This window comes from Triplophysa dalaica, chromosome 1 (genome assembly GCF_015846415.1).
Source record: "Triplophysa dalaica isolate WHDGS20190420 chromosome 1, ASM1584641v1, whole genome shotgun sequence".
Lineage (NCBI taxonomy): Eukaryota > Metazoa > Chordata > Actinopteri > Cypriniformes > Nemacheilidae > Triplophysa > Triplophysa dalaica.
In genome coordinates this window covers 5,515,853-5,530,161 of record NC_079542.1, presented here as the reverse complement: position 1 = coordinate 5,530,161, position 14,309 = coordinate 5,515,853, and the positions used below count along the sequence as shown (strand labels likewise).

The 14,309-nt window shown below is 38.5% G+C and overlaps 1 protein-coding gene across 3 annotated transcripts; it reads left to right on the top strand.

Annotated features, from left to right (window-relative positions):
• Positions 1-1,395: 1,395 nt before the first annotated feature.
• znf821 (zinc finger protein 821) lies at positions 1,396-11,686 on the top strand. Of its 3 annotated transcripts, none has more exons than XM_056749530.1 (6): positions 1,396-1,798; positions 5,914-6,045; positions 6,652-6,764; positions 8,538-8,636; positions 9,189-9,352; positions 9,430-11,686. In XM_056749530.1, the coding sequence occupies exons 1-6, from the start codon at positions 1,759-1,761 to the stop codon at positions 10,217-10,219; spliced, it is 1,338 nt and encodes a 445-aa protein (XP_056605508.1). In that variant the 5' UTR covers positions 1,396-1,758; the 3' UTR covers positions 10,220-11,686. The 3 variants fall into 3 exon arrangements, with proteins under 3 accessions (XP_056605508.1, XP_056605515.1, XP_056605523.1); XM_056749537.1 differs by having other exon boundaries at positions 1,396-1,811; XM_056749545.1 differs by lacking the exon at positions 1,396-1,798 and adding an exon at positions 5,232-5,407.
• The last annotated feature ends 2,623 nt before the right edge of the window (positions 11,687-14,309 follow it).

The following is a 14,309-nucleotide window of genomic DNA, read 5'->3' as shown; positions in this document are numbered from 1 at the left end:
GGGCACACATCATCTCGTATCACTGTTATGCTGACGACACCCAGATCTACATCTCGTTTCACCCAGACAATACCACTGTAGCAGCTCGCATTACAGCCTGCCTAGAAGACATCTCAGCTTGGATAAAAGAGCATTACCTCCAGCCGAACACTGCCGAGACAAAACTATGTGTGTTTCCAGCACACCCCACGGTGTAATACGTTCTCACCATCCAACTTGGCAATACCACAACCACTCTTTCCAAAACAGCCAGGAACCTCATCATCACATTAGATGAACAGCTGTCCTTTAATGATTACATTGCAAAGACACGCGGCCATGCCGATATGCCTTATCCAACCTTAGAAAGGCTAGACCTTATCTCACTGAGCATGCGGCACAACTCCTTATCCATCCCCTGGAAATCTCAAGGTTGGACTAATGCAATGCTCTCCTTCCTGGTCTTCATGCAAAGGTATCAAACCACTCCATCTGGTTCAGAACGCAGCAGCACGCCTTGTCTTCCAATAGCCTAAAAGAGCTCATGTGGCACCCCTTTTCATCTCTCTCCACTGGCTACCGGTTGAAGCCGTATCAGATCTAAGTCACTAATGCATGTCTTAAAGACTATCACTGGATCTGCACCGGCATACTTTCACACCCTCCTACACCCCATCAAGAACCCTGCATTCAGCAAACCAGCAGCGTCTTGTATTGCCTTCTCATAAGGCCAGTAAATCGTTTTCCCGACCATTCTGCTTCACAACTCCTTCCTGGTGGAACATCCTTCCTAATTTTGTCAACCACCTCTCACAACATTCAAAAAAACGACTTAAAACCCATCTCTTCTGTAAATACTTGACAGAAAATTATCTTTCTCTCAACAGGTAGTGGTCTAGCTTTTGTATAAACTAGTAACTTTGTATTAGCACCTATTGTATCATTGACATATCGCTTATTGCTCCCCGAACTCTTTGTTATACACTACAAGACTTATAGTAGACTTAAACTAGACATCATACATTTGCAGACTTATTGAAAGTTTCAGAAAGAAACACACTAACTTATCAAATCTGCAGACTGTCAAAGACTTTTTACAACAAATCTAGCCTGAAAATCTGGGCAATATCTGAGCAAAAGTCTTATAGTGTATTTCAGACTCCTTGGATAAAAGCGTCAGCTAAATGACTAAATGTAAATGTAAATAAAGTGCGGAAGAAGTATAGAAATGAGAAGAGTTATTCTGCGATAGTTTATGTACATGTAAAGTACCAAACATCATTGAGATTCCGCCGTTAAATCGGCTTTTGAGCCGCCGAGCGCCCCCTGCAGGCACAAAAATGTTTCACACATTAGTAAAACAGTCTTTCTTTTCACTTCAATACATTCGCTTGAAATGAATGTCGGCAGCGTCTCTGCAGTGTCCGGCTTCTGTCGCAGGCTTTCACATCAACTCCTCACATCCTACTCCGATTCACATGTTTCGAAACACACATCTATCGACATGAACGCGATTTCATCGCGGTTTTCACCGACTGAGCCCAAGATGTCCGTTTACGCAATATTACTCCGTTCTTAAATGATGAGTCTAATGATCACAATTGCACTGGCCAATGTTTCAGCTCCTTCAGCTCTGCGCCTTTACAGCATTTTTGGTCACGGAATTGCACATTTCTCCGAAGAGGCTTTTATTCTTTTTTTCTCCGGATTAAAGGCATCTTCGCATCAGTCGGATCGTGGAAGAGATTCGACTCTTTTCATTCGGGAGTGGGGTTTAATATGTCAAGACGAAAACAGACCAACCCTTTCAAAGTGAATTGTAGGTATCTCAGGTATTGTAAACACTTTTAATTCATTCGTTCTCGTTAAATAGCCATTTACTAGACTTAAATGAGAGCATTGCGGTGTTGGTGTTTTGGAAGAAGTGTTACATCCGCATTTTACTGTACGATGGATGGAACAGCCAAAGGCCAGGCTTTCACAAACTATCCACATTATCTCATTTAAAGCTCCATGTAGATCTTCACATCATGACAAACCCATGAAATATGCGTGATGATTCACAAAACCTGATACACCCATGAAGCCCTGAAGAAGATGCGTTTGTTGCATTTCTGTTGATGTGATTAACGTTTATGAACTGATTCCAGAGCACTTTCCTGGAAAGCCCAAGTGTACAGAAGGAATATCTGTTAAACCTTACATAGCATTTTTTATAATACTGCATATAATGCTATATTGCACTTGGTTTGCAATAAATAGTCTCTCTGAAAATAGTGTAGGCCTGCCTTTATTTTAACTGGATTATTTTTAGGGAAATGCATTTGTATTTTGGGATGTTATTCCCAATATATCACTGACCATAACTGTATAGAAATATATAGAGAAATTAAGTGAATTTGTGTGCCAAGAATTTTTAATATCCCGTGACAACATGGAGTTTATGATCATAGTCGGCAACACCAGAAGGATAAACTTGTGCGTTTCTGTTAAAGATGAACCAGCTGTGTCTTGTGCCTATAAAATACTTTATTAAAAGCTTAAGAAAGTTGAATTGTACAAATTATAATTGAGAGAATATTTGTATATGGGAGTATTATTTTAATGATTGAGTAATCAGGGTAGACCTTAAAAACGACCAAGACAACATTAACATCACAGACAAAAAAATGAGAATGTCAGTACTTTATTAGATAATATCACACATTATATGTGAAACTGCAAAATCAATAACCAATTTTATCATTTAATGTAGTGAGAACACAGAATTCCTCTACTTTCCATTAACGTGACCCCTAATAGACATTAAGGTGGCACTGCCTTGCCTCTGCTATTTGCAGAATACTTGGAAAATTGTAATCGAGAATAAAAAGCAAATCTTGTTTGAATTGAGGAATCGTGACAGACATACGAATCATACAATAATGGCATTTAACTGCATAATGCGTTCTCTTATGGGAAACACAAGCAACGTCAAAGTATTGTATACAGTTTGAGTAAAACGGGCTGTCTTTATATGCTGTCTCTCCAAATGGGCTTCTTACCGTTTATGAGAAACCTGGAAATATCTGAACCCTTTTAAAATTGTGATTTCCAGGCCTGTTTTGGCATTTTTAGATAATTATTCGCTCTAAATTATCACATTTAATGGGCTTGAAAATGCTCCTTTTGTGCTCTAGATGATGTTTAGATCAACATGTTTATCCAGTTATCACAACGGATTGGACATGTCATTTAAATTTATTGAAGTTCTGAGAATCCTGTGGTTGTGGCCAGTTGTTTATATTGTCAACATTAGCTACTATTGAATTATAAATATATATAAACTTTACTGTTACTGTAATATTGCTCTTTTTTTATTGTATTATTGCTGTCACCTGACAGAAGACTAAAAAATTCTTCACAGGAAAGTTTTGTTGTTTGTTGCTATTGCAAAAGTATACACGAGTGACATATGACGTCATGGTCCCATCAGTTCAACAGCTGGTTAAAGTTTCGTCCTTACATCTTATATTTTGTTGAAACAGTTCATGTTATTCATCATTTTGGTTTAGTTGATCATTTTTACAGTATTGTTCTTTGGGTAAAAGGGCTTTTCCAGTTACTCGCTGGGAAAGTATATCTTGATCTTGTTCCCCTATCATGCCTGGACTACTCCTTTTCTCAAAGCGAGACCTGAAAGCCTAGTCTGGCTTTATCTGATCTGATTATTCCACCAGCCCGAGAAAACAAACAAGGCACTGAGGTGGGTTGGGTGAAGCCTAGTCCTATCCAACGTTTCCTGTGCTGTTTTTACCTTCTCCCCGTTTCAATGTTCTTTTATAGAGGCTTGGGCGGAGATTGTAAAGGTTGCGGGAGAAGGATGGCTCGATTTCAGGAGCACTTTCATTGTTTGCTCTTCGAGTTAAGTTTTGTCTGCCGTGTTCCCACCCCCCTCCAACCGACTTTACCCTTTCTCTCGTGTCTGTTGGCTGATGAGTTTGTCTCTTTGTCTGGATTCAGACAGACACTGCGTCACCTCCTGCCTACAGACACACGGACTCAGAGATAACATCACAGTGGCACAGACGAGGGGGGGTGGATAGACAGGAGAAGATGGAGGGAGGGTGGAGAGAGACAGATGTACAGACAGAACCGGCAATGGGGGATGGGGAACTCTCTTCCATCAATCACAGACTGACTGCTATAGAGCTGGCTGTTCCCTCTTTCCTCATCCAAATCTTCTGCATTTGTAGATGAATCCCAACACGTTTAGGGCGTCAATTTGAGACAAGTCCAACTCTTGATTCCCTCTGCAGGGAATGGGGGCTCTTGACAACCATTGGTGACTAGAGGTAAAATATTTGATCCTTTGGCTTTTTCCAAAGTGTAAACACCATGTGGTGCAGGCATTCCTAAAAGGTCTAAGATCAAAAAGGGATTGAAGCATCAAAACTACATGACATGGTCAAAACCGAGTTCTAATCCAGTTTGAACTTTGGCGGTTATTGTTTCACAACATCATATATTGCTTTTCTTGAGCGTCCTGTGCCTCAATTTGCTGTTGTAGTTGTGGGTTCAATCCCCAGGAAATGTGTACATAGAAACAATGTATACCTTGAATACACAGAAAGACGCTTTGCATAACAGTGCATCAATTTACTATGTTATCTAGTGACATATCTAGGGACCAGAATATCATAGAATCTCTAGGAGATCTCTAGTAAGCAACCAAATGGCAACACCCTAGCAACTACATGGCAACACTTTGGCAACCTCACAAAACATCCACAGCAGCGTGATGGCAAGCACCTCTCACATGTGCTTCAGAAAGTGATTGATGCGAGTGTTACTCATGACAGTTATATTACATTATAAGCTTCGCAGAGAGAGTTTGGTGGATGGCAGGAATGGAGTAATGGGATGCATGCTGAGAAGGAGGACAGAGTGAAGAGCAGATCTGCGTGGGTGTAGGGAGGACTCGTAGAGGAGAAGATTCTCACATTAGCAGCACGGACCCTCCGTGAAGGAGGCAGGCGGTTTCCTCTGGGATTGCGGTGTGTGTTGTTTGCGGTGTAATGTGGGGGTTGGTGTGAGGTGGAGTATGCATGGATGCATGTTTATGGCGTATGATGTTGCATTAATAAGAATGGTTTGATGTGATGTTTTTTGTGTGAACTTTTCATGAATCCATTAAAAAAAATATGTTTACTTATCCTCTAATCGGCTACTCAAAGGTTGGGTTTGATTCTCAGGGAACACATACTGATGAGATGTACAGCCGCGGAAAAAATCAAGAGACTGATCCAAATTTTCATTTTAATCAGCATTTTTAGGTGTATTGTGGCCATTCCAAGTCCTCTGTCAAAACTCAGGAGTGACATGAAGTCATCCAACAGCTATGTGAAAGACTGAATGCATGATGCTTGAAAACTGTGTAAAAATTGAGGTTATCACATTTTATTTTTACTTTTCCTAAATACATGTGTATTAAGAGTGTATTCTAGTCGAGTTGGATAAAAGCGTCCGCCAAATTTGTAAATCTAAATCGAATGACATGAGGGTGAGAAAATAATTTATTGAATGAATTATTTGGAGGATGGTTTCTTGATGTGGACTGAAAGAATTCACATTGTTCAGAACTATTGTGTTTGACCATGTCAACCTCTACCCCATGTTAAGGTGAAGCACCTTTAGTTTTTGTAACATGATCTAATACGCTTTGCTTTTTTGCATAAATAGAAATATCTAAATATACGTTTCCTGTTGAAAGTGATCACTAAAGCTGGACTACACTATGACTATAAATTCTACTCAATAAGGGTTAATGGTTGAACACAGCAAGTGTGACTTACATTGTCTTCCGATTGCAAAATGTAAAAATAATTATCTCTTTTCAGAAATTGTTTATTATAAAATTACACCATTTTCCAGACAGTGTTGTTTTACTTGCAGGGTCTTTTCCCACAACTGGGTTCTCTGGCCCTCAGCACGCCTTTGAGATGGATGCTAGAAATGACTTCATTGTGGATGGCGAATGCCATAGCAACAACTCGCAGGATCCTGAAGAGCAAGACAGCACAAGTGGTAAGAAACCCAGCTTAAAAAACAACTACACAGATTTACTCCAGATCGACTGCTATAAGAGTGCTGAGGTCACGGGTTCCATTCCCATGAAGAATACGCACTAAAAATGTTATGTCTAAAGGTACAGTTCACCCAAAAGTAAAAATTCGATCATCAGTTACTAACCCTTGACTTGTTTTACCAAAATTGTATAAATTTATTTGATCTTCATTCAAAAAGAAAGATTTGGATGAATGCTTGTAACCAAACAGTTCTTGGCCATCATTGATTACCATAGTAGGAAAAATGACAATGGTAGTCAAAAGTGCCCCAGAACTGTTTGCTTTCCTACATTCTTCAAAATATCTTTTACTGTGTTCATAAGATCAAAAATATTACACCCATTTAGAACAACTTGAGAGTAAGGACATTTTTTACTGCTGGAAGTCACTTTTGATAAAAGCTTCCGCTAAATGCAAAAATTCATATTATTGTTCATTGCTCATAAAATATCTTAAAGTTGGAAGATATCTGTGATTCTTCCATGCAGTATGACGAGTTGAAAGCAGAGAAATAAGGTGGACTTTGATGGAGCTTTCAATAATGTTTTTTTTTTCAATCTTCCAGACGATGGTGACAGTGATTTTGACAAAGACGATGACTCGAATGGCTCTGCGGATGACAGCATGACGAGTAATAAGAGCAGCCAGTGGTGCATACAGCAGGAGGATGTCAAAGAGGCGAGTATTATAGATCTATGTGGAAAGTATGAGCTTGTGATTACCTTAAGGTCTTTATTACTGCACGCTTGGCAGTGCTAGTTTTTTAACTGAACAGTGTCTTGCAAAATTATTGAGGTCATTTCCTCATTTTAATTAATTGTTGGTGGATGGAAAAACACAGAGATGCACAATTATTAAAAGACATTGTTTCAATTCAATTTTTCATTTGGATATTCATCGTTTTGTTTAAGCTATCGCTGCATTAACTTAAGATTTTTACCCTTCTTAAAGATGAATGAAACATCATTTATGAAACACATTGCAGAATGCAAGTACACAATTTAAAGCTTTACAAGGCACGGTACCTGATTTACCATCTTATTTATAATCTTCTAACGTTTTGTGCTGTAAAGATGATCTAAGAGCATTACTAATTCATTTTTCATCAGCAATTGTTGTCAGCTTTATGATGCTCCAGAGAACTAGGTGATAGATGTTTTTGTAAAGTGACTCTTAACTATATAGCAACCCAGTTGGAGTGAGTCATGAGAGCTTATGCATTCATACGTCTGCCATACAAACACACCACTGGTGCATCAGTCATCCACGGCTAGAGCTCTCAGATGCGTCACCTGTGATGATTTAAACACTAGATTAGTGTTAACCTAAAAACACTAAATCTGCTTTGTTTTTACCCATCCTCCTGTGATTCCAAATCTGTTTGACATTCATCTGTGGAATATAAAAGAAGACATTTTGAAAGAATTCTGCTATTTATTTATTTTCAAGACGCTACAATAAAAATAGACCATCCAATTTGTGTGCTATATTTAGGTCATACATGCTCAGTATGAGGAACAGACTGGATTTTAAGGCTGATAATCATTTCCTCTAGTGATTTATCACTGTGTCTTGATCATTGAGCAAAAACTCAAGCATTTTTTTGTATAGGAATATGAACATTCTCTCATAGTTGACTCGCATGCATGCCATCCCAAATGTACATCATAAAATATCTGTAACTTCATGTACACGTAAAGTTCCTGAAATATCATTTCATCAATCCCTCAAAAAAACTCCTATTTAATAATTCAAGTCTTCTCAAAACTAAAAAAACAACAACTTTGTATTAACCACAATACATAACACAATATACCTTTAATCTTAATATGTTAATGCTGCACATTTGAGTGGGGTGTCACAAAAAAAACCTACATTTAAATATAGTGACATGTCAATAACTTCAAATCTTGTGTGTGTTGAAACGTCATATGACAATAGTCAAAAGACATGTAAGAAGGAATACGATTTCAATCTGTCAATGGTCGCTATATTTGAATTTCCTTCACTTATGAGTCTCAATTTTGCTAAAAAAAAAGGTTTTCTTGTTTTATTTCAGAAGACATTCATTAGAGAATAGTACACTCAAAAATAACATTTTTAATTAACATTAAAGGAAACGTTCACCCAAAGATTGGCCCCCATTGACTATGGTCAAGTCAATGGGACCATTTTGGTTGAACTTTTCCCTTAATTGTAAGTGCACATAACATCACAACCAGTAAAGTTGTTTAAAATCCTATGTTTGTGTTCAGCAGAAAAAAGTCATACATGTGTGAAATGACATGAAGACGACAAAATAAATAAAATTCATTTTTATGTGGACCATTCTTTATCCAAAATGATATAAATTTGGGTCAATTAACCCTTCATATTTTCACACTGTAGGTTTTGATACTTTTGAGCTTGACCAACGTTTCATATTGTTTGTTGGTCTGTTGTGTCTATTAGGAGTGTGAGGAAGGCACAGACCAGGGGAGCAGTTATGTCTGTCCTCTTTGTCCCCTGGAGTTCAGTAGTCCAGAGCTGCTCATCTCACATGTCTACCAGGTGAGGACACTTACATTACCAATCTTTTTTTATTCACAGTCCATTCTGCATTTATACAATGTCGAGACTTGCGTCTCCGTAACTGTTTAGTCCGTAACCAACATATTATCATATTATCAATAAAAATCATTCACTCCCCCTCATGTCATTCAAAACCTTTTGAACATACTTTTGTGAGTCATATACAGGTTTTGAGCGATGTGAGGGTAATTTGTTAGGTGAATCATCCCTTTTAGGGCAAATACAAGTGTTAAAATGATGACTGAGCCAGAGATGCATACTTATGGTCAATGGGCCTCATGTATAACTTGGCATAGATTTCATCCTTAAAGTGTGTGTATGCAGTCTGTGCACATATTGATTTATACAAACTTTTTATAAATCTCACTATGAGGACGAAAAAAACAGGCAAGTCCTTCAAAATGTCCCTGTTTAATTTTGAAATGCATGAAGATCAAACAAAACCTGAACACAATAAAGCATTTGTAGTGGAAATTTTCTTTCAGTTTGAAGTAATGATGTGTAAAATCTCTTCATGTTTCATGTGAACAGCACACATCGGTGGGCGGCAGTAAGAGTTTCATCTGTCCTGTTTGTGGACGAGCTCTCAGCTCTCCGGGCTCTCTTGGTCGCCATCTTCTCATCCACTCAGAAGACCGCCTGTCCAACTGTGCAGTTTGTGGCGCCCGCTTCACGGACACCAACAACTTCAACAGGTCGGCTCATTACTCAAAACATATATTTATGTTTTCAAAGAATTGATGCTCTAAACTGATTTTGTTTGAATCTGTAGGGAAAAGTTGAAGGAGTTTCTCAACACAAGTAGTACGGAGATCAACAGCAACAGTGAGGCCTGCTTGGTGCCCAACTCTCTACCCAGAAGCCCCGTGACTACCCCCAGCACCAATCCTGGTCCCTCGTTGAACTCAATCCCAGACGGCCTCCTCTCATCTGCACCTCCTCTTCCTTCCCTGTCCGACAGCAGCCTTTCACCCGTCAGCCCCTCCAACACGGGACTGCCCCCTCTTCCGGACCTTCTAAACCCGATGCCTGTGTATCCCGCCGGGGTTCTGTTAGTCTGCAACAGCTGCATAGCCTACCAGCAACTTGTAGACGCCCAGTCGCCCACCATGCGGAAATGGGCGGTCCGTAGAAAGAACGAGCCTGTGCAAATGAGGCAACAGCGATTGGAACGTGAGCGCACGGCAAAAAAGAGCAAACGGGCATGCGAGAGCGCAGATGAGCGCGAGATGCGACGTTTGCGAGACCGCGAGGCGAAACGGATGCAGAGGATGCAGGAGACCGACGAACAGCGAGCCCGACGTCTACAGCGTGACCGGGAGGCCATGCGACTCAAACGGGCCAACGAGACGCCAGAGAAGAGGCAGGCGCGGTTGATACGCGAAAGGGAGGCTAAGAGGCTCAAGCGACGTCTTGAGAAGATCGACCCGTCGTTGAGAAACCAGATCGAACATGACCCGGCAGCAATGGCGGCTCTGACCGCCGATATGAATCTGTTTCAGTTTTCCTTCCCCATGTCTGTTTCCAATATGGATAATGGGTTGTTTATGAAACTTCCATAGTGAGCATTGCATCGGCATTCTTAAAGCTTTGAAGTTACTTGTCCGGTGTTCACACTGAAAGCGGTTTGCGGAAAAAAGGTTGTGAAGTCATATTGTTTTCAAAGGGTTGGCTACATAAAACCAAGGATTTGTTGGTGGTACCATGGCGGTGAAGCTCACTGCATCTTGATGGAGTTGTGTACTGAAGAACACCTAATAAGAACCAACAGTCCAACAAGTTGCTAACCTTCAGTCAGTGTGACTGCACCTTTATGGATTTTTGCAATGTAAAATTCACAAACATCCACAAAAGACTCTCAAAAAAAGTTTTAATGTCTGTAGGCATGTTTTGGAGATTTCTCTTCTCCATTTTTATGACTCCCTCTTGTATTTATCTTCAAGGCGGTTGGACGTTTCCACAATGTGCTCCTCTGGACGCTCATGGACCTCAGAGTGAGATCTACACTCCATATTCTATTCAAATCACCAGTCTGAAAAATTGGGAGTTTTCCCGTTCACCTCCCTAAACCTGAGATTGGGTTACTGGCTAGCTCATATTCACAGAACCAACTACCTCACCATGGGCTCTCTGCATGGCCTCAAACGTTGACTGGATGTCTCTTATGCCAATGCATACAATATTGACATTCTTTACAAGTTCTTCAACACTTTATTTTCATGCAATGGCACTTCAAACCCAAGACTTTCCCAAATGGTCCGAACACATGTCTAGTCAGCCAGCATTTAGACCGGCATTCCCTTACACCACCTTTTTGGTCACTATGCACTCTCTCTGAACCATTTTTCCAAACCTGCACTGGTGCAGATTGTCCCAGTAGACTACCACCTGACTTTTGGAGAAGATGACACTGAGGGTCTTTAGGGGTGACATTGCCCTTTTAAAAAGAAGACGTTCATTTGTTTCAAAGCACATTCAGACACGCTTCTCTATCTCCCCAAAGGCTTACTACCTTACACACGGGTTTGCGCTGGCACTCAGGGATGGTGAGGATCACCTGTATCTTCATGGCCTGAGAACATGAAACAGAAGACCTCCATAAATCATCTTTATGATCAGGACACACTGCCTCACCTTTAATGGTCACATTGGCTTGTTTCCTTCCTTTTGTACATTTTTCCACTCTTCAATCTCTTCAGCTGAGCCGAGACGTGAGTATGGATGTTACACGACTCCATTGTGTCTCAACTAACCAACCAATCTTCTCATCTGCTGCTGTTATTGTACTGTATGATGTTTATGTTACCTCTTTAAACCAGTGCGGTTGGGCGCTGGAACCGGGAATGCTTATGGCGACAATACAAAGTATTTAAAAATGCGCTCAAAATGTTGCCTTTGTCACTGGAAAGTTTTGCTATGGTTTTATATTTATATGCAGGTATGATTATGTTAGTGATGTTTCTGACATGTGCAATGATGTTATGGTTTAAAGGGATAGTTAACCCAAAAATTCAAACTCTGTCATTTACTCACCCTGGTTGTTTCAAACCTGTATAAATGTCTTGTTCTGATGAACATGGAGAAAGCTATTTGGAAGAATGTTAGCAATTTTCACTTCTGGTAGTCAATGATGTCCTAGAAGTGAAAATTGCTAACATTCTTCCAAATATCTTTCTCTGTGTTCATCAGAACAAAGACATTTATACAGGTTTGAAACAACCTGAGAGTGAGCAAATAATGACAGAATTAGCATTTTTGGGTGAAGTAACTCTTTAAGGAATGCACAACAGTGAAACAATCAGGAGAAAGTCATACAGGATTAATTCCCTCCTAAATAGAGTAATGATGGGAGATACATTCAAATTGATAAAACTTGTTTCACTTTAATTTAAAGGAATAGTTTATCCAAAAATTACAGATCTGTTGTTCTTTACTCACTGTAATGATGTCCCAAACTCATATGCTGTTATGTTTATTATATGAGATAATATACTATATATAGTACCACAATATATACCACATTATACCTTTAATAATAATATTAATATGTTAAAACTGCACATTTGATCGGGCTGTCAAACAATTAATTGTGATTAATCGCATCCAAAATAAAAGTTTGTGTTTACAATATGTACTGTGCATATCAATGTTGTATTCATAAACAGAAAAACATACATGTATATATATTTAAGAAATATTTCGATGTATTTATTTATGTATACGAGAATTGAAATATGTAACTGTTCATTTTTTTATGCATGTATACAAATACAAAATTAATATGCACAGTACGCAGACATATAATATGTAAATTCAAACTTTTATTCTGGATGCGATTAAACGCGATTAATCATTTGACAGCCACAATTTTGCACCTGTTTAACATTTTGCTTTAAAGAGACAGTTCACTCAAAAATGAAACTGTCATCCTTTACTCGTCCTCCTGTCATTCCACACCTTTAGGATTTTCTTTCTTCTGCAGAAACACAAAAGAAGATATTTTGAAGAATGTAAAGATTTTTTAAAGAACAGCAGTACCCATTGACTTGCATTGGTTTTGTGTCTATATAATAGAAGTGAATAAGTACCCCCAATTTTTCGATAGCCCACATTTTTCAAAATATCTTCTTTTTCATAAAGGCTTAAAATGGCAAGAGGGTGAGTAAATGATGAAGGAAGATTCATTTTTGTGTGAATTATTACTTTAAGCGCCACACTGGTTAAAAACTCTCTTTACCTCCCGAGTCCCTTCACTCATATTTTCAATGCGATTAATTGGTCAGAAAATACAAGTTCATTTGACTAATTTGTGGATATCACGATAATATTTTCCTAGAATTCTTTTGGCCGCATCAAGTGTTTAGTACAAATTTGATATTCTGTCTTCAGATGCCTTTAATAATCGCAGAGATTCTTTTTTCAGCATCTCATTCCACTAGCAGCCCGTTTTTGAGATGCTGTATCACATTAAAGTAATTTTAGAAACCCCTCGGTTTCATCTCTACTGATTATTGAATTTTTTTGTTTGACTACAGAAAACAGCTTATGACCTAGGAACTACACTAAGTTGAGTAAATATTGCCAGAACCGTATTTTTGGAGTGAATAGTACGGTTTAAAGCAACACAGAGCCAGTGTTCACACTCTTCAGGGAAGTTAATAACAAATAGCTTTCTTACAGACTGCACATAAAACTTGGGTAAGAAATAGATTTTCACAACTTAAGTTACATCACCTTGATGATTTTCTCAGTGTTTTATATTGGGGCACGCCGAGGGTCTGTAAAGTTATAATGGACCACTGTAAATCTGTAAGTACCTCTTGGAACAGGGTAGACTCTGTATGTATGACTTATATTTCATTCCAATACATTTTATTTATTATTCAAATTCTTCATTACAGTTACAGTGATTTTATTTAGCATCTTTAGACATACCTCAAGTAGTTCCTGCAACAATGTTATATATGAAGAGTGTCATTTTAAAATGAGATAACATTCAAGTTTTTTATTGTGTATTCCAATTGATATCAACCAAACTGCAGTTGGTTTGTTTTGATTTAAGTCATAATAAGTAAGGAAATACAGCTAACTAAGACACAAAAAACATTGGTAACATAATAAAAGAAATAATAATAAAAATTTTTTTACAGTTATCTCATTTTGGAAACAAACTCTTCAAACATATAGTGGACAGAAGTCCCGTGTTATGTGCTGTTGTAAAGTATTAATAATGAGGTCTTGAGTAAAAAATAGTTAATGTTCAACTCTCAAAGGTGTTACACATGCCACTATGCAACTGAGAGCTGTACTCAAGAACATTTGATACTTTGTATTATGACTATGCAGTTCATATGACCCTAAATGGACTCGAATGCTCACAAACCTCAGGCAATTTTTGACAGCCAAGCCATCGGTCGTTGACAACATAACGCTGACCATGGGATAAAAATCGTATTTTTCATTGATGTGGTCTGATTTGATATGTTGGTGTGTGCACAAATGTCATTTCTATGGCAGATTCCATCAAATTTATTAGAAAGCTTGTTCTCTAAAGTCCAGAATGAATTGCAGGCAGGATGCAATGTTTATTTTAAAGATGAAATACAAAAGAATATTTTCAAGTTTTTAGTAACCCTATTTAGTCTTGCCATT